General features: G+C 33.4%; 3 protein-coding genes across 8 annotated transcripts in view; 1 reads left to right on the forward strand and 2 right to left on the reverse strand.

Moving 5' to 3' along the window:
• The window catches only part of LOC106793180 (kyphoscoliosis peptidase), a 39,361-nt gene extending 21,583 nt beyond the window's left edge, over positions 1-17,778 (reverse strand). The window contains exon 1 of the mRNA XM_014759890.1: positions 17,699-17,778. The gene's annotated coding sequence lies outside the window, so the exon portion shown is untranslated. The remainder of the gene's footprint in view (positions 1-17,698) is intronic.
• LOC106793178 (extracellular matrix-binding protein EbhA) lies at positions 534-18,545 on the forward strand. Of its 6 annotated transcripts, none has more exons than XM_014759881.1 (21): positions 534-740; positions 2,215-2,304; positions 2,501-2,926; positions 4,072-4,284; positions 4,447-4,695; positions 4,795-5,285; positions 5,833-7,019; positions 7,812-8,095; positions 8,237-8,332; positions 8,720-8,875; positions 9,349-9,717; positions 9,791-9,974; positions 10,116-11,962; positions 16,096-16,293; positions 16,379-16,657; positions 16,734-16,823; positions 16,897-17,053; positions 17,160-17,490; positions 17,719-17,844; positions 17,944-18,112; positions 18,366-18,545. In XM_014759881.1, the coding sequence occupies exons 1-21, from the start codon at positions 735-737 to the stop codon at positions 18,393-18,395; spliced, it is 6,978 nt and encodes a 2,325-aa protein (XP_014615367.1). In that variant the 5' UTR covers positions 534-734; the 3' UTR covers positions 18,396-18,545. The 6 variants fall into 6 exon arrangements, with proteins under 6 accessions (XP_014615367.1, XP_014615373.1, XP_014615368.1 ...); XM_014759887.1 differs by having other exon boundaries at positions 10,116-10,195; XM_014759882.1 differs by having other exon boundaries at positions 8,732-8,875.
• On the reverse strand, positions 18,442-19,598 carry LOC106793181. The gene is made up of 2 exons (XM_014759891.1): positions 19,264-19,598; positions 18,442-19,191 (listed from the first exon to the last, which is right to left on the reverse strand). Exons 1-2 carry the CDS (start codon positions 19,350-19,352, stop codon positions 18,591-18,593), a joined length of 690 nt encoding a protein of 229 aa, XP_014615377.1. The 5' UTR covers positions 19,353-19,598; the 3' UTR covers positions 18,442-18,590.
• Between the last annotated feature and the right edge of the window lie 606 nt (positions 19,599-20,204).

Raw genomic sequence — 20,204 nt, forward strand, 5'->3', positions numbered from 1 at the left:
AAAAACAAATACCATGATTTTTTTTTTTTGTAACGAGATCAATAATCATTAGAATACAATCATCCGTCGAAATAATTAAGAATGAATACATTCGTCGTGACCTAGATATATATATGTGTTTCTAATTAATTCAATTAGTTTCTAGAAAAAAAATAAAACAATACGTGTGTTGAGTTTTATAAAATGTAAATATAATTATACTTTCGACTTAATAGAATTTCAAAAATTAATAAATATAATAAATCCGATTCAATTAATTGCAATTATTATTTTCATTTAATTTTGATCAAATTTATCCCATACAATCTATTTAATTAATTCGATTATCTGAAATATTGCATAAAAGAAAGAAAGAAAAAAAGAAAAACATGACGTGTCCGAAAGCGATCGTTAACCCTAGCGATCATTTAAAGAGACTTGTCTCGTACAATTTCGAATAATAAAAAATAATATGAAAGAAATAAGATAGAAATACGTCATAAAGTTTTTGTCTCAAAGTTTTCGCGTAGCATCGTGATATATTTACGCGAACGGGGAGACTCCGGTAGAAAGGATGGTGGCATCGGTCCAGCAACCACGTTACGGAAATAGATTTCGGCGCTGGTAATGCAACGGGGGCTTTTCTCGTAGGCAAAACGTTAGACAGTCAAGAGGAAGAAGATCAGTAACGCGTCGGCCAGTTATCGAGGAAAATATTATCCCGGGAAGCAACAACAATATTACGCGAACAACACATGAACGTGAGTGTCGATAAACGAGCCCTTAAACAATCAACAACAAAATATCATCAACGATGCTCCAAGTGATTTTTCTTTTTTTTCTTTCGACAAAAATTAAGATCACGCGATTAATATTTTCAATATACAATTTGTGTTTACGTAAGATAACAAGAGGAGAGATCATCTAAGAGAGAGGGGGGGGGGGTCGGGAGGGAAATAGACAAAATTTACTCGATAGATTCGTGAAGTTTTCCACAGAAGTTCGTGTAAATATCCGCGAGAATAGAACGACTCTGCTCTATTTTCGTCCAGTGCATCGTACTGAAGGAAAGAAAGAGAAAGAGAGAGAGAAATTTTCAACGTCAAGCTGCCATACTTTTTGCTAGCATACTTTTGTTGTTTTTCATTATCGTAGAATAAAAAAAAAGAAAGAAGAAATTCGATAGACGTGCAAAGTAATTTTCGAAAGACGTTAAACAAAATTTCATTATCATCGAATAAAAAGGCATTATATATATATATATCGGACAACATTAGCTTGTCTTGTCTAGAATTTGGAATAATTCCAAGTTGCTCGGGGCCTTCAGTAATTTCATCGAGAAAACAATCCTCGTCAAGTTCTTTTTCTATTTTTTTTTTCTCCCCCCCCCCCACCATTCTTCTTCTTCTTCTTCTTCTTTATTTTCGTTCCCTTTTCGTTGCTAATCGAAGTACGGTGAGTCAGAACGCAACGATTTGTTCCATGCCGCATAGTTTTGCAGCAAATTACACGAGAGAATGACGTTCCCATTTAATGTTGAACAATGTGATTGGATAAGTAAAAATTATTATTATTATATAGTAATATAATAAAGAGCCGAGATTTTTGTGAAACACTTATTAGAGACCTATATACGCCGTTTGGCCCGGGCGAAATTTGTTTATAGTCGTTCAAAACAGTATAACTGACGGTGAACAAAAGAGATACCCACCCAACCGTGCCTCAGTTTAGAAAGAAAAGAGAGAAGGAGTAAACGCGTTCTAAAGATACCATCTAATTCGAGAATCTAATTCACGTACATTTGTGTAACGTGTCTTATAATACGAGTGGCACGTTTTCACGATTTAAAAAAAAAAAAAAAAGGAATAAGAAAAGAAACATGTTGATAAATATGTTACGTTATATATCACGATATGAATTACTTGTTTTTAAATAAATTATCGAATCTCATTCATATATGTTATCGTGTAACGCGTATATTATTATAAAACACGTGTCCCAGAATACGTCGACGTGGAATGTTGTGTCGCGAGATGACGACACGTTACGTTTTTATTTTTGGACGCGGAACACGCAGACATTTTTCGTCATTGACCAACGCCTGTAAATATTACAACGAATTATCGAAAAAAAATGGGCGTTCCCTTTTTAACATCCGGTGTTGCAAGAAGGAAGAAGAAGAAGAAGAAGCTATAAAGTTTTCAACATCTATTTTTCTTCTAACGAAATTTGCAGAATCCGGGAGGTGAGAAATGGCGGCCCATGGCCATCTCGAATCCATCCACTCGATTGCGTATGGCACGGACCATGCCCCATTGGGTATTGGTACGTTTTACATAATAAATATTTTTCAACGATATTCGATTGTTAAAACAAAATTGACACTCGACAAAATTATTATTCAATCCATTCAATTGACAATATAATTCCTAATGATTTTAATATTAAAACAAAAAGCACAGAAATGATACGAATCAAATGTTGACGAGATTAATTGTTTTCCCAATAAAAAAAAAAAAAGGCACAACAACAGAAGGACACGGAAGAACAGAAGGAACGAATACCAACCCCACCAAAGATACCACCACCATCCCTTTCCGGAGATTGTGGTGACCCAGATTACGAGATCATCGAATTTCCGATCCGAGGAACACCCCAGAAAACAAATCCAATGTCGAGCAGCAACCTAACTTCCGTTACGAAGCATAGCAAATGTGCTTTGTGCGGTACGGAAAATGTATTTGCGAGATGCGACACCTGTAAAGAAAATTATTGCGAAGCCTGCGACGACATGAATCACAAACATCCCAAGAGAAGGTCCCACGTTAGGAGGAGGATCTTGACCGAGACTGCTGCTAAAAATCGACCACCTTTACCACCGAAAGGTGAAAATCTAGCTGGTCCACCTCCCGTACCACCGCCGAGAAGAAATCGCAAAAGCACTCAGGTAGGCTGCATCCTATCCTGATTCCTTATTATCCTACTAATTACGAGAACGTAATTCCTTTAAAAAAAAGAAGAAAAAGAAAAGAAAAACGACAACTATTTTATTCCATATTATTCCCTTCTTTGTTTATCCTTTATCGATAATTCCACAATTCCAAATCTGCAGATACCTTTAATTAATTATTATAACGACGGATCTATATAATACGTAATCTATAACTCGTATTATTATTATTATTATTATTATTATTGCCAATTTTTACTATACATTGACGAAAAACACGTTCACGTTTTATGATTCGTTTGTCATTACCAAACGTCACACACCGAGGTCACGAAGATTGTTTTATTACCCTCAGATATTTTATTATCGTTGCATTGTTTTACAGATTTTATTGTAACACCCTCGTATTGTTTTTTCTAATACACCATGTTACCGAAACAGATGACTGCCGTATTCACTGAACCCGTTCTCTCTCTCACTCTCTTCTCTCTCTCTCTCTCTCTTTCTTTCTCTTATCACCATTTCCGTTTGAAGGTAACGGCGTGGAAAAGAACTTTAACAAAGTCATCATGATTAAATATTAAATGGAAACAAAAAGAATAGAAAAAACATTTCAACGAAGATACAAATCATTTCGTTGAAACACAGTGAATATGGCAGGTTAGGGTTATAGAACACGGTAACACGATCATATTTCATAAACCATTCTAGTTATCTTTTCCGTACCGTTACTGGTACCTTCCTTGATCTATATCCTTAATCTTCCTACAGGATGATAATTAATACGCAGAAACATATGCCTACATTTGAATTATTTGCAGCAGCATCTGCCCGTCGACCTTTCGTTTCGTACAATGTTTCTCATTTTGTCAGATAAATTCGATTGCAGCATTTCAAAAAAAAAAAAAAAAAGAAAATTAATTCGTAGGAGTCGAGGGGGTTGGGGTTCGCATTTCGTTTAAAATCCTTCTCTCCTGTTGCGTGTGATCAAAACGAAGCGAATTTATTCCAATTCAAATATTTAAAAACAAATAAATATTATATAAAGAAAAAGAGAGAGGAAAAAAAAAAAAAGAAATTGGATTGATATTAGGAAAATGTGAAAATCCACACAAGGGTGTAAGCTATAGTTTCGCGCTTAGGCCAAACTCACGCAGAATCAAGGAGCTACGAATCGATCATTGATCGAGAAAGGTGGAAGTACTACCAAGAGAAGTGATCTTTCCAACACTAGTGGAGGATCATCTACGACAACTAGGGAGACTAATTTTCAAGGATCGAAGATTACACGATCTACGAATAATACAACGATCGAAGGATCGGGATCGAGTACCGACAAGATGTCTACCTTACAGGTATGTTTATTTTTATTTTTATTTGTTTTAATCCTATTCATTATTAGCGATAATATATGGGAACGAATTTCTATGGAATTGTCATATTCCATGACGCCTAACGATAAGGTTTCGTTTAATTAAAATTCGTAATATAGTTTGAAGAGAATAAAAATATTTCAGGAAAGATACAGGAGATATCAGGAAGCAATGAGAGCGCAAGATGCAAATCGAAGAAGACGTACACCTTCGGATGCTTCTTCGAGAGATACTACCAGTCCCAGACCAGTTAGCATTGGTAGTAATAATAGGACACCATCTTTACAACAACAACCATTACCACCACCACCACCACCTCCGAGATCTATGATGCAATCTAGCAGCGTGTGCGATCTATCGGCACCGCATATGTGGAATCTTGGAATGCATCAGGTATGTGTCATTCCAATAGGATAATAAAATACATGGATTTTTATAACGAGCGAGAAATTATAATGATCGAATTTATCATGAAATTTAATTGATATTTAGGCACAATCCATGGCACAATTAAATCCTAGTGGTATGCCAATGATGTGGTATCCAACGAACAATCCTTGGGATGGTTCGATCAGTGGTTCAACTTTGAGTTTAAATCACCCACCACCACCAGCAGCAGCTTTATGGGCATATCCCATGGGATATCATCCATCTCAAATGTTACCGCCCCATTATCCCGGTACTTTATCGAGAGCTCACAGTCCGGCAAGGAGTTTAAAATCACAGAACAGAAGATCAAGACCACCATCACCATCACCCAGTATAAAATCACGAAAGTCTATCGTTTCGAGATCGAGATCGAGAATTTCACCGGGATCACCGTCCGATGCCAGTTCCGAGGATTCCGAGGAATCCGATTTCGACGATAGACTTTCACGTGGATCCAGAACCATCAGAAGAGGTAGCGTTACGAGAAATAACAGGCAGAGAAGTTATCAGGATAACGATACTTCCAGGAGTTTACTGTCTCGATCACGTCGAGAGTGAGTTGTTTGTAATTATGATAGTAATGTTTTAACACTACTGGCTAAAATGATTTGAAATCTTAAACTCTTTGCGACACAGGATTTCAGATGAATAATATAATAGTCCTGTGTTGCATAAACATTTTTCATTGCATTTTAAATAAAACAAAATTGATATGTTTTTTATTAATAAAGGTATCACATAATATAAAAAACAATTAAAAAAATAGTAATAATTTAATGAAATTTGTTATTATAAGGTGGAACTAAAAATGTCTCAGCATACATTACGGTGCATCGGAAAGGTGGGACACTTTTAATTCCACCATGTCTCAAAGAGTTAAATGAATTCATAAAAATAGGATTACAAACGAAAATCAATAACTTTATTAGCAACCAATCCATGTATAAGTTTCGTATCCCCTATCATTTTTATGGAAATTAACAAATGACGTTAACATGGCCGGTAGTGTCAAACGATTGTTTAATTGTATCGAATAATTCCTAAATCTATATATCTATCATCTATTCGTCATCATCATCATTATCGGGTTGAATTTTGTAGGAGGCTAACATCGGAGGATAGGATGACCAGCAACGAGGAACAATGGTCGGAAAATCAATCGAGCAGACGTTATTCCATGTCCTCTCGGGGTTGTTACGAGGATTCTCGTCGTAACACAATAGATTCTCGATTGCGAAAAATTGAAAATGGAAGTTACCGTGATGATCAACGACGCGAATCAAGGCGTACACGTAAAAGTACGGACGAGGAATTGTCCGATAGAAAATCTAATCCGACTGCTACTACAATGGGTAAAACGAGAATCACCAGTTCTTCGGAGGACCATTTCGAAAGATCGGATAAACGTACGACTTTGTTTTACGACGATGACAACGACGACAACGACGAGGAGGAGGAAAATGAAGAGGAAGAGAAGGAGAAGAAAAAGGATGAAATATTATCGAAGAAAAATTCATTTCGTGGAATCAGAGATGACGATTCGAGAAGATCTATCAGTCATAAAACTTCGAGGAGAACTTCGATCGAATCAGATAAACTAAATTTAGGATCTCGTGATTCGTTTACCTTGAAACGTGACACCACCGCGGATTACGAATCTTCTATAAGAAACGAGGAATTAAGAAAAAGGGAAGATAACGTATCAACCAAGAGGAGAACGTCGTCCTCGTCGTCCTTTAAAAGAGAAAACTCGATTGATCAAACGTTAGAAAATGATACGAAAAATATATCAACCCGTGAAATATCCCGAAAAAGGGAAAACGACGATAGGATATCTTCTACGAGGAATAAAAGTTTAGATCAAGGGATCTCTCAAATTAATAGCAACAATAATAATAATAACAATTCGATTGAAATAATCGAGACAAAATCTAACACGGATAACAAGAAGAAATCTCGTGAAAATCGTAAAGGTACCATCGAATTACCTGCCGACGAATGGCCATGCGAGCATTGTACTTTCATTAACAAAATTACTGAAAAAGTTTGCGTGATATGTTGCAAAACAAGAAGCAGTGCATTGCCACCGGACGAAAATGCATCGGAAAATATTGAAACGAATATCGAAGAAATCGAAAGAGTTATCGAAAATGTTGACAAACAACAACAACAACAACGAGTGTCCAGTACAAATGAAGATTCTAATACCGATTTGGAAAAGAAAACAAATCTTTTGAAAATTTCTAATAGCGAGGAAAGTGGTGACAGTGGATCTACTAAAAACAAAGGTAGAACGGGACGAAAAATCAGCTTTTCTTTTGGTACCAAGTTACCCAAATGACATTCGATTAAACGTGTTCTCGTTGTTGAATCAACTCAATCTTTTTTTTTCTTTTTCTCCGCTCGTTGATTTTCGTTAATAATAATTAGACAACCATCCCCTCGTTCGCATCCCCCAACAACCCTACTGTTCGTACGATTCGCGAAAGATTGCAAAATGTTTCTAATTATTTTTTTACCGTTCTTCTTCTAATCAACAATAAACGATTCGATTAATTGTTCCTCATCGTTACATGTGTATCCTTGAATGAATAATAAAGAAGCATGCTAAACTGTTTCTCACGTCTATCGTGGAAAGTCAAATGCGTAAGCGTATTTGAAATTTCACCATATGGATCATCCGTAGAAAAATTATTCTTTATTCTTTATTATTATTATTATTATTATTATTATTATTATTATTATTCATTCAAGTTTACGTTGAATATCAAAATTTTGTTTCAACAACGAATACGCATTTGACTTGTGGATATATTTTCCTTTACTCCAAAAAAACAAAAACAAGAAAATGAATATACAACAAATTATAAAACGAACTAAATTTAGTTAGGAACTTTGTTTTTTTTTTTTTTCAAATCGAATCGCCCAATTGCGAAAGATTTTACATCAACGTTATATCGACATTTAAATTATAAACGAATAATTGAAAATAAAAACAATAAAAAGGGGCTATTTAAAAATAAAATTAAATAATTTTGTCACATATATAGGAATGCAATTCTCGTTCGATTTTGTTACAGATGTAAGCCTGGTGGAAAATACGACAGAAATGATACTCGATGTCAAATTACCGGAAACGACTGCAATGAAATTCGAGAAAAAAGAGGAAAACGAGGAAAGCATAAGAATTCGGACAACATCATCGACCCCAACGTTATCCTTGTCAAAAGGAACAATTACTCCTGAAAATAATGATGAATCTGTCAAACAAATTGGAAAATTATTTAGATCTGATGACAAAATTGAAGAAACTCGTAAAGTATCGACAGGAACTTCTCCGCCACCTCAAAGTATCTCAACTCAAGTAAGCCTAATCGAAAAATGATTGTTCACCGGCATTTTTATTGATATGAGAGAGTCGAATAATTAAAAAAACAAAGAAAAAAAGAAAATACAAAGGAAAATAACGAATTAGTTATTTAGATAAATAAATAAATGTTTTCAGACGTACGATTATCTTCCACGAGGTGGTAGTGGTACGCTTCGTAGATCATTGTCGACTTCCAAAGGATTTTTGTCTTACGAAGATAGCGAGGCAGAGGTAAAAAAATTAGTGCACACGAACACTTTCATCCGTTTTGTTTCTTTTTTTTTCTTCTTATTCCAATTTCTATAGAATTATATTCCAAATCAATTGAATTAAATATGAAAAATCGTTCTCCTAATTGAACGGATGAAAGTTAAACTGGATCAGAATGATCGTTAACCATTTCATTACTAATAACCCCACCCCCATATACGAGTCGTCCTAAATAACTACCGATCCCCATATAAATAAATATATATGGATATAGGAACGAATTTATAGAAAACTAAATACGCGTGCAGTGTAACGAAAGGGTTAACAACAAAATGTAACAAACCTTGTCGACGATCATATAAATATTATTATTATTATTATTCGTGTTATTAAAAAAACGTTACGAAGCATCTGTTACAGGAGGGAAACCGATTTACGAATAGTCCCGATCTTTATCCACGAACGATACAAGAACAATATCTACGTCAAACGATGTCAAGTCAGAGCAGAGATCGAACCCGAAGAAATTCCATCGATTCGAGCCATCTTTATTATCGCTCTAGGGTAAAAAAAAAAACAAAACAAACAAACAAACAAACAAATCCAAGAACAATCGCTAATTGCTTAATTAATGTTGTCGTTATAATTGTGCTAAATAATGATAGTTCTTTTTCTTTTTTTATTTAACCCAACAGTTACTCTAACAATTTTGTGTCCTCGGTGTGAACGTAGGTAGGCAAGGATGATAATAATCTTATTATTCCTTCATTTTATTTTTCATTATTTCTTTGATGTATATACAATATACATATATATATATATATATTTATGTTTGTATACGTAATAAATTAGACACTTTAGCGCAACAGGCATTAATTTTAATTCAATACTTTTCGTTTTGTTTTATAAATAAAATATTTGGAAAAGTAAGGTAACACTGATTAAAGCTTGGCTTAAGCTTTTATTTGATATCAATTACAAAATCATATAATCAAAATAAAATCTAATCTAAAATTGATATGTGTGTATCGATTTAGGAACCAAGCCAACCGAGATACGGTATAGAAACAGCAGGTCCTAGTACGTCATCTCAAGGAGTATCTACGTTGACTCGTCAAGGATTAGAAATAGTCGAACTTTTGCGAGAAGCCGAAAGACAAGGATTTTCAACAGACGATGTACAGGTGGCCTTAACGCAGAATGCATCTAATCCCTTGGAATGGTTAAAAACGCAATGGCCACATTCAATTGAGGCCGTTCAAATCTTGGTAAGCACTCAGGGAAAGGAACAAAGGGAAAATAATATCGGTGTCATATCTGTGAACGAAGCTAAGGATGCATTGAGATCCTGCAAAGGTGACGTTTGGAATGCTGTTACCATTGCTGCTCAACGTAGACAACACAAGGTACATTTAATATTTATACATTTTCATTGATTATTTTCTTATTCTTCTTCTATACAAAAATGTCATTATTTAGACAGCAGAAATTTTAACAAAGGGCAATTTTACGATGGCCGATGTTGTTAAAGCACTCGATAACAACGACGGCATAATAGATGCGGCATTACTCGAATTACAAAAAAATCAATTGAAACCATTTTTAATGAGGATCTGGGGTCCTCCGGTCGGAGTTGAAAACGATGGGGCTGCACCACAAGGAGGTCAGATTTATTTTTTTTCTTCATATATATATATATATACATACATTATTACAGTAAATTCCTGTTAAAAAATTGTCAAGATTAATAATACAAAAATAAAACTATTTATGTTATATAATTAATGTTTTTATTTTTGCACAGATGCGGCAGGKATAGTTGGTGGTGCAACAAGGATTCTCGAACAGATAACCAATGTTACGGATACGGAGGCGAAGAAGCAGGTAATGTCACCAATTATTGACAATTTCGTCGCATTGCAGACCGACTTTACGAAACAGCTGGCGGCGCTAAGACAAATGACTTATAATTGGGAATACGAGAAAGACCCTCTAAACAATACTCGAGGTAATAATTCGGTTGATTTGCTCGGCAGCTCGAACGGCGAAGATCCAATCATCGACGAAATCCTATTACCAAAATCTTTAGACAATATTAATCAAAATTTAATACTAAATGATATTGGATTAACGGATAATACGGATAATAACAAGGACGATGAACGAAATAATCAATTGGATGTTAAAAATGAATCTACGACAAAATTAATAGATGAACCAAAAAATGACAATGATGCAAATGTATTAAATAATAATAATAATACGAGATTAATGAATGATCAAAAATTGGAAATCGTTGAACGGGACAAATCTGATAATGAAAATCTAACGAAAGAAATCATTGTTAGGAATGAATCGTTGAATAAAATAAAACATCTTGATAAAGATGATCGAAATAATAATTCAATTGATATAACGATAGTAAATTCAAGAGAAAACGTAGTAATTTCGAACGAAGAAAAAGAGGAAGAAGATTTCAATTCGGAGAGCAATATTATTACTACTACTGTTACGACTACGGTAATAGAGAAATCTGATGATGAAGATGTTACGAAAGCAAAAATTGATAATAAAGAAATGACGAATGAGAATGAAATATCGATGAGTGAAAATAAAATACCACAACAGTTGGAAGATGGAAAAAGAAACCTCTTATTTCGTAACGAAACTTTGCCGGAGGCTACCAAAAATATTTCTCAAGAACCTTCCTCATCCTCCTCCTCCTCCTCCTCCTCCTCCTCCTCCTCTTCCCTTCGACAAGATAAAAATATCATCGGACAATTGGATTTGAATATAATAAACGAAACGTCCAATTCCGTAATAGAAGAGAATTTACTTAAAAATGAAAATTCTTCTTCTTCGAACGAATTAAATTCGGAAGCAGAAACAAATGTTGTATCCAATAATCAATCTAAAACTATGGAATTATTTGTGTCCGCTTTTAAATCATTGCCAGAACAAATGATTGGTCCCTTAGTAGCGGCTATGAAAATGTTATCACCCAAAGTTTCGATTAATAATACCGATGAAAATGAAAAAAATGATTTAACCAATACATTGGAATCTATTATTGAAAATAAACAAAATGATTTAAGTGTGTCGGACAATAGTAAAGTTAAAAATATCATTACTGGAGGATCATCCGCAAATTATGACGAAGAAAATCAATCGGTAAATAATATTGCATTAGAAAATACTAACGAAATAAAAATAAATAATATTTCCAAATCGACTAAAGAAAATAATAAAAAAGTATCACAGATTGACGAGACCGTTTCATATAATAATGAAATGAAAAATACAATTTCTAAATCCGCGGATGAAAAAAAGGAAAAAACTACATCGATCCGTGAAACAATTATAAATAATAATAATAATAACGAAATCAAAACTACGCATACCGAATCGAACAAAGAAAAGAACAATAATCAATCGATCGATATAAATGTATTAGAAAATAATGATATCAAAAATACGAGTTTCAAATCCACAGACGAAAGGGAAGATAATCGATTAGACAATAACGAAATAAAAATGATTTTAGAATCGACAAATGTAAACGAAAATAAATATATAACGAAATCGAATAACGTAACAGTGAGATTAGAAGAAAAGGATTCTAATGAAGAACAACAGAAGGATTTCCGAGCGGTAGGTACGGATCAAATTGAATCTAATACTGCGCTAACTAACATAGCACAGAACATAGATCAAACTTCGAAACTTAAGGACACAACATCATTAACAAACGCACATTCATTGAATCATGATTTTCAATCGCGAACAATCATCGATAAATACGTGGACATGCATTCCGAAGTTGTTGTTCTAAATGATGATGATGATGATGATGAGAACTCGAATATTGAATTGATCAATCTTGAAAATAATTTTCCAATGATCGAAGAAAATAATAATAATAATAATAAAGAATCGATTAAACTGGAGGATGAACTATCGAATGTAATTTCACGTATAATTAATGAACATTCCAATGATCAATCGCATCTAAATAAAACATCGATGATCGATGAATCAACCATAAACGCAAAATCATTTTCAAAGGATGCTAATAACTCTTCCAATGGTTCCGTCGCATTGTCCCATAACTATCCCATGATCGACTTAACGTTTAACGATAACAAACAGACAGATGCGACGTCTACGAATATTTTGGAAAAACGTATTCGCAACGATAATTATTCTAACGAGAGTAGGAATTTGATCGAATTTAAAGACGAATTGATATTAGACGTACCGATATTAAAACCGACGAAAATATCATCAGACAATTGTGAATCTAATTTGATAGATATTTTTGATATTGAGAAAGAAGATTTGGAGAATGATATTTTTCAAGATTCCAATTCATCCTTTATAGATTTCAATTCTAATCTTGACGAATCGTTCGATTTGTCGTCGGGATTGGAATCGAACTATCTTATAGATTCGAATAATAATAATAATAATAATAATAATAATAATAATGACAATTGTGAAAGTTTGGCTAACGGTTCGTCGTTAAATCAAATCAAATCAAACGCTTCTGACGTTACTACAATAATCGTAGAAAGTAAAATATTAAAAAATATTAATGATAATAATAAATCATGCGATTCGATAAATCGTAAAGATACGAATTACGAAGATGCCGAATTAATTAGCGAAGTTATTTTATCGCCTTTATTAAATGACGTACAAACGGTTCGGGAAATGTTAAAGGATGGAAAACTTTCTTACGATGTAACCCAGCCCCCCTCCTCATCCTCGTCGTTCGTTCAAAATTCTAATTTTAACGAAAATTCTTCGAAAGTATTTTTACAATCGAATATCAACGACGTGTCAGCTGGTATCATCGAAATCAACATATCCGAGTCCCCGATCATTGCTGTCAATGATTGCGCACCGATCAAAGTAATTGACACAAATTTAGATTCATTGAAATCGAATGAAAAAATAATTGATAACATTGTGGAGGATTTAAAGAACGTTATGATTTCCGATAATATCGAATACGTTGATTCGAATGAAATAGAAAGAACAAATTTAATAGAACCCGTTCGTATAAAGGAACGTTCTAAGTCGCCTGTTAAAAAAATCATGAGAAGAAAATCACCCGTTAAGATCGTGAAGAAAAAAAGTGGTACGATTGTACCTAAGAAAGTGTCGACAAAAATCAACGTAATTCCACGAAACAATAATCTCGTGAAAGGTAAAAACGTAGCCGGTGAAACAACGAGGAAAGCAATCTCATCGAAAAGTATCACACAACAACAACAGATCGAACACGCGCATAGATCTAAACAACGATCAAACGAAATTATTAAAAACGATCGTAGCAAGAAATTAGATAAAAATATGTTTAAACCGATGACAACTTTGAATGATAATGAAAAGACAATTAAATCTATCAATGAAAAATCTAACTCATCCAGATTGGATCGATCTTTTAACGAAATAACAAATGGAAAAGACGAAAAAGATCAATGCGTTGATAAAAATAAAACTAAAATCAAATTCGTATCGAAAATTCCCATTTTAACTGCTCAATCGCAAATTCGTACTAAAGAAAATATTCAACGTAAAACAACGTCGAATGATAAACCAATGAAATTAAATCATATCATTTCGGGATCGATACCAACTAAATTACCGATAGCGAGTAAAACTATATTTAAAACTAATTTGAAAGCAACGAATACGTCGAGTGTTGTCAAAAATGTTAATAAGGAAATTGTTGAAAGGTATACAAAATCAATTGAAATTAATCAAACGATGGACAACAACGAGTCGGATAAAAAAATTGAGAGCAACAACAACGACAACGATGATAATGATGATGGTGATGATGAAGTTAATTGTAGAAAGGTGAAAGAAAAATTAGAAAATAAGTTTGAAACATTAGAAATCGAAACTAAAGTGGAACGATCTAATAACAGTGAAAACGGTGATGAATCAGTTTCGAAACACGATCATGATGATGATGATGATGATGATGACGATGAAAAAAATGAAGAAGATGAAACGGAACAAGATATTTCAGATATCGAAGGATCGAGTTCAATTTTCGATAATTCCTCGGAAGAGTCGGAAAATTTTACCGTGCTAATGAGAAAAGTTCCAAAGTCTGATTCGAAGGAAAGTAACTTAGAAGACGAGAGTCTGTTCAACGTAGAAGATCAAATAGAAAAGACATTGCAAGCAATAAGAGCGGAATTATCAAATTACGAGTCTGACGAATTAGAGGAAAGCGAGAATTTGAAAGAGGATAAAATAGATACGAAAAGGAAAACGGAAAATGAAGATTCCTCTTCTCTAAGTGACGAAATATTTGAGGAAGCGATATCTGGTGGAGAGGAATCCATTGATACGACAAATATAACTAAGCTGAATAAAACGGAAATTATTGACAATAATTTATTAAACAAAATTGTGGAAAATACATCGATCGAAGTACTTAACGAAAAAACAATGAAAACTAATGCTAAATCTAAGGAACGGGATAAAGTTTTAAAAACAAATTTAGAAAGTAATTCATCGAAAGATTACGGTGACGATTATAGTACGAGCAAAGTCAATGAAATGAAGAAAAGAAATACGATAAAAGTAATGAAGTTAGAAAAAAAAAAGGATTCGCACGAAATGAATAATACGAAAGACGTGAAAATGATGAAAAATGTTGGAACGTTGCGAGAGGTCGATATAAACGATAAAATGAAAAAAAAGAAAGATAAGGAAAGTCCACGGGACACGAGTGGTAAAAGATTTTCTTTGGTAGCCAGTTGTATTCGTCGATTCGAGGGTGAAGATAAAACCGAAAGGAAACGTAACGAAGTTGAAAATGTCAACAACGCTACGAGAAGAGAGGGATCTCCCAAAACGGAAAGGGAGGTCAGTAAAACGATTAAAAACAACAACAAAAAAACAAAAAACCAAACCAACAAACCAAAAAAAGAACCTGACTATTTAATTATCCTACGATGCTGATAGCCCAATGTCTACAAACATGCTCGAGCTAATTCAAATTAAAACGAAGAGTGGCCTGATTTCATTTATTCACTTTTCTTTTAATTATAGTAATAACTTAGTAATAATAATCTTTCTCTCTCTCTCTATCTCTGTCTCTCCTCTATTATTTTTTAGGGTAGAATTTATTTAGGGTAAGTAAAATTTTCCTTGTAACAAATAATTAACACTTTAACCCTTTCGTATAACTAAATTGACGATGAGTATGTACGAGATAATTTACATAGAACGATACTCGCGTTAAAACGTGCCCTAACGAAAGGGTTAAATGTTATAAGAATAAGGCATCTTATTAAATAGAAAAAAGAAAAAGAAAAAAATCGTATACTAAAAGTATTACACGTACCATCTGACCAACATCTTTCCATACATACGACATTTAAATGTACATATATTCTTTCACGCTTTCAAATGATATTCTACTTTCTTCTATCAAATCGTAATAAACAAATTAATTGAAGGAGCTCGTTTCTAGACGTTGGTGCCGAACATTTTTATCTTGCATGATGGTTTATTACACATTCTTTCGCTACTTACTCACATGTTCTATCACTCGATCATCATTCTGTCATATCAAGCTAACTTTGCTGCATGTTCATTAGAAATTTTAATATATATATATATAGTTGTAAATATTTTTGTGAAATCGATCCTTTATCGAGTAGTCGTTTAACGGAAAATGTGATTTGTAAAAAAAAAAAAGAAAAAGATGAACGTATTAGAAATTTAATTTGATATCATTTATGTTAATTTCGCAGAGAACGGCGCGTAGATTATTAGCCGAGGGACGTGCATCGAATTACGAGGAGGCCGAAGTAGCTGCCAGTTTATTGGCTCTCAAATTTGAAGATGCAGAAGCTATTCATGCTGCCAAGGAATGTGGTAGCGTTGAATCTGCTCTAGCATTCTTACAACAAGAATGCGAACTTTGTACCGGACGTTACGCGATGAGTCTGGTCGGTGTATCAATTAAAATACAATGAATGTTCTAAAAATAATCAAAAAAAAAAATAAAATAAAATATACGTATAAACATTACAGATGATATCCATGTTGAAATGCACGCATCGATGTTGCAACGAGTGCGCGAAAAATTATTTCACCATACAGATAAGCGACAGAAATATCATAGACGCCGTATGTCCGTTTTGCAAAGAACCGAATTTGAGGGATGCGAACGAAGACGATGTTCTAGAATATTTTAGTAATCTAGATATTCAATTGAAATCACTTTTGGATCCCCCAATTCATGAACTTTTTCAAAGAAAATTAAGAGACCGTACTCTAATGCAAGATCCTAATTTTAAATGGTGTATTCAGGTAACGTTCGGCATCATTCAAAATATAGCTATTTTAAAGAAAGATAAATATTTAATCAAGTAAACTATCTTTTAAGTGCTCGAGTGGCTTTTATGCGGATCCGGAACACAAAAGACTCATCTGTCCTGACTGTAGATCTATAACGTGTGCGTTTTGTCGGAAACCCGTATGTAAAAGAAAAACAAATGTTAACATTTAATAGTTGTAACAACTAACGTAACGACTGAATTTATTCACAGTGGGAGAAACAACACGAAGGTATAACTTGCAAACAATTCGCAGCTTGGAAAGATGAAAACGATCCGGACAATCAAGCTGCTGGTTTGGCAAAACACTTGGCCGACAATGGGATTGATTGTCCCAAGTGTAAATTCCGATATTCTTTATCTCGAGGAGGTACAATTTAAAAAAAGAAAAAAAAAAAACAGAAAACAAAAAGATAAAATACATGTTTAGAAAAAATAATTTCAAAAGAGTCTTAGTATATAAAATATTTTTACAGGTTGCATGCATTTCACTTGCAGTCAATGCAAATATGAATTTTGTTGTGGTTGTGGTAAAGCTTTTCTTATGGGTGCTAAATGCTCGACTAGTCCATATTGCGCTAAACTTGGCCTTCATGCACATCATCCTCGCAATTGCCTCTTCTATTTACGCGACAAGGAACCCGCACAATTGCAACAATTACTCAAAGACAATGGCATTAATTATGATACGGAAGGACCGACGGGGGAAAGGAAATGTAAAGTACAATTGCAAAAGGAAACCCCAGGAGGTGTTGTCGATACCATTTGCAATTCGGACGTCGTCGAGGGACAAGCTGGTTTATGCAGGTTGAACATTTGCTTCACGTTCATTTTAACAATCACTCATTAAATATTACATTTTAAAAATTAATCATAAAGGTGAAAGAAAAGAATTAGATAAATTTAAGCGACGCAAGGAGAGCATTCGAAAAAAAATAAATCTATGTTTCCTGCGAATCTCCCGATCCTAAAAATAATCCTTAATTAATTAATAATCTAATCCTAAGATACTAACAAATTCTCCAATATATTCAGGATCCATTACGTCGAGTATCTCGTTCGAAAGATACGTTCGATGCAGCTAGAACCTCTTCCACTGTTGAATGTTGACGATCTCGAGACTTGCGTTAAACGAAGCGGCTTAAAGCTACCTCCAAATTGGTACGGGCGTGACCCAGAAAACTACAAGAATGATCTGAAGGAGGTAAAAAGAAAAAAGTGTACAAGATACGACTAACATCTGGGTACTTTTCCCCGCAGGCAGCACTACATTGAATACTTGGCGGGCCTGGTACTCAAAAACAAGCTGGACCCTGTTGCCATCTTTGACTTGAACGACGCCAAGCAAGAGTTGCGCCGACGGGGAAAAGTTCCCCCTGCGAAGGACCAGGAAATGTCCGAACAGGATTATCTCCAGGCGTGTATTCAGGTGACTAACAATATTCCTATCCTTTCCTTTCGTCTTAATCCTTCCATTGAAATTAATCTATTGTAAATAAAGAACACATAGATATTATACTTAAATTAATATACTAAAAATCAAACTAACTTTACTTTTTTAATCATCAAAGATAAGCTTATATGCTTTCGCATATACTTTTCTTTTTATATTTATTTATTTATTACATTAATCTTTCATATTAAAGTTGTCCATACCACATGGATGTATTACTATTTTACAGATTGTACAAAAGGAAATTCCACTGGAATAATAGGAAATAAAGATGCGAAAGAACCTTCAAGATTCTAGAGAATATCTAACTTCTACGTACTTTAATGAAGTCATTATTATTTACATATTTTATCAGCCGCATGTAGGAAGTAATGCAATACTCAATAAATTACTATACATATAGGCATAAGCCGTCGTTTAGTGCAATAGGATGAGAAAAGATTTTTCATTTCTTTTATGAAAGTTCTTTTAAAAAATTTGTTAAACTCTTTCTATTAGGTGGTGTCATACCTTGATTTACTATATCTTTCAATTTATTTATATTCAATTTCTTTAATTTCGGTTTATTTAAATTCATTTTAGATTGATTTGTTTTATTCGTTACAGGAGTTTTTTGACTTTCGCTAGATTGTAATTTTGAAGTTAAATTTCCAGAAATATTTAATCCAACCGTTTTATCTTTTCCTTTTCTCTTCTTTTTTTTCTGTTGAATATTGGATTTCTCTAACGCATTGTCAGAAGTCTTAACTATTCTTTTCGGTTTAGTAAATCTAACTTCAGTGCAACGCAAACATGCAAAACATCTTATAGACATTTTATTCATTTCATTCTTTTTGCATTTTTTAATTAATTTAGCTTGTAGTTTGGATATCTTATTCTCATCGGTATTAGTTTTAATCATCTTACCAACAGAGCGGGACATTTTTTTACCAGGTAATATTCTCACTTGATGATTCGTAGTAGCCCAAAGTGAGCCGCAATGAGAGCACATCGTTGAAGGGCCAAAACATAATTTTGGTAATTCAACTTCGTTAGCTAAATTTCTACAACGTTCTCTAAAAGTATTCAATTTGAATTAATTTAATTGTAATCCTAAATAATGAAGAAAAGGTTATGTTTATACTTACATATAATGGTTCTGTAATTTATTCGCTTCTGGACATTGGAATTTTGTCAAATATTGAGTTACATTCCACAAGTGTTCAATCTTTTCCATAATGATTGTTTTAACACTTAATTAAAATTTTAATCGAAAATTTAACACATAACTGATAAACACGAAGAAACTCGTAGACGCACATGAATGTAACCTCAAACACGTGCGAAGGCAGTGGCCAGTGACTACGAAAGAATCCATCAGATGGCAGTGGAATTTTGAAAAAGGTTACAGAACAAAGTATATTTTTATTTTCTTACCATATCTCTGTTAATTTTATAATGAAAAATTATAATGAAAATAGTAGTAACAATTTTTAAACTACAAATAGATATATATATCGAGTTCATGTATGCTCATAAATCTATATATATATATATACAATATAAACTTGTAAAAATATAATAGAAAATGTTTCTTTTGCTTATTATTTTCATGAATGTAGAAAATATACATATGGAGTAAAATACGATTTCCCATATATTATAATTGACTATCAATAACAACTTTAACTTATTTCTTTTTTTTAAGCTTTCCTTGACTTAATATTATGCACTGAAAAATGTATATTTCTATATAAATGATAACGTTAATAAACCAAACATTTTACCTCATTAAATGAATTCTGAAATCTTTTTGCATAAAAATCTATAAATGTAATATATATATATATATAAATGAACACATCTCATGTGACCAAGCCAATTCATTATCATGACTATCAATGGAGAACAAATTATCGTAATAACTTCGTATAGCATACATTATACGAAGTTATACGACGATCTTTATCCACGAACGATACAAGAACAATATCTACGTCAAACGATGTCAAGTCAGAGCAGAGATCGAACCCGAAGAAATTCCATCGATTCGAGCCATCTTTATTATCGCTCTAGGGTAAAAAAAAAA

Source organism: Polistes canadensis, unplaced genomic scaffold (genome assembly GCF_001313835.1).
Source record: "Polistes canadensis isolate GaletaPanama2010 unplaced genomic scaffold, ASM131383v1 scaffold_12, whole genome shotgun sequence".
In the NCBI taxonomy this organism is placed as follows: Eukaryota; Metazoa; Arthropoda; class Insecta; order Hymenoptera; family Vespidae; genus Polistes; species Polistes canadensis.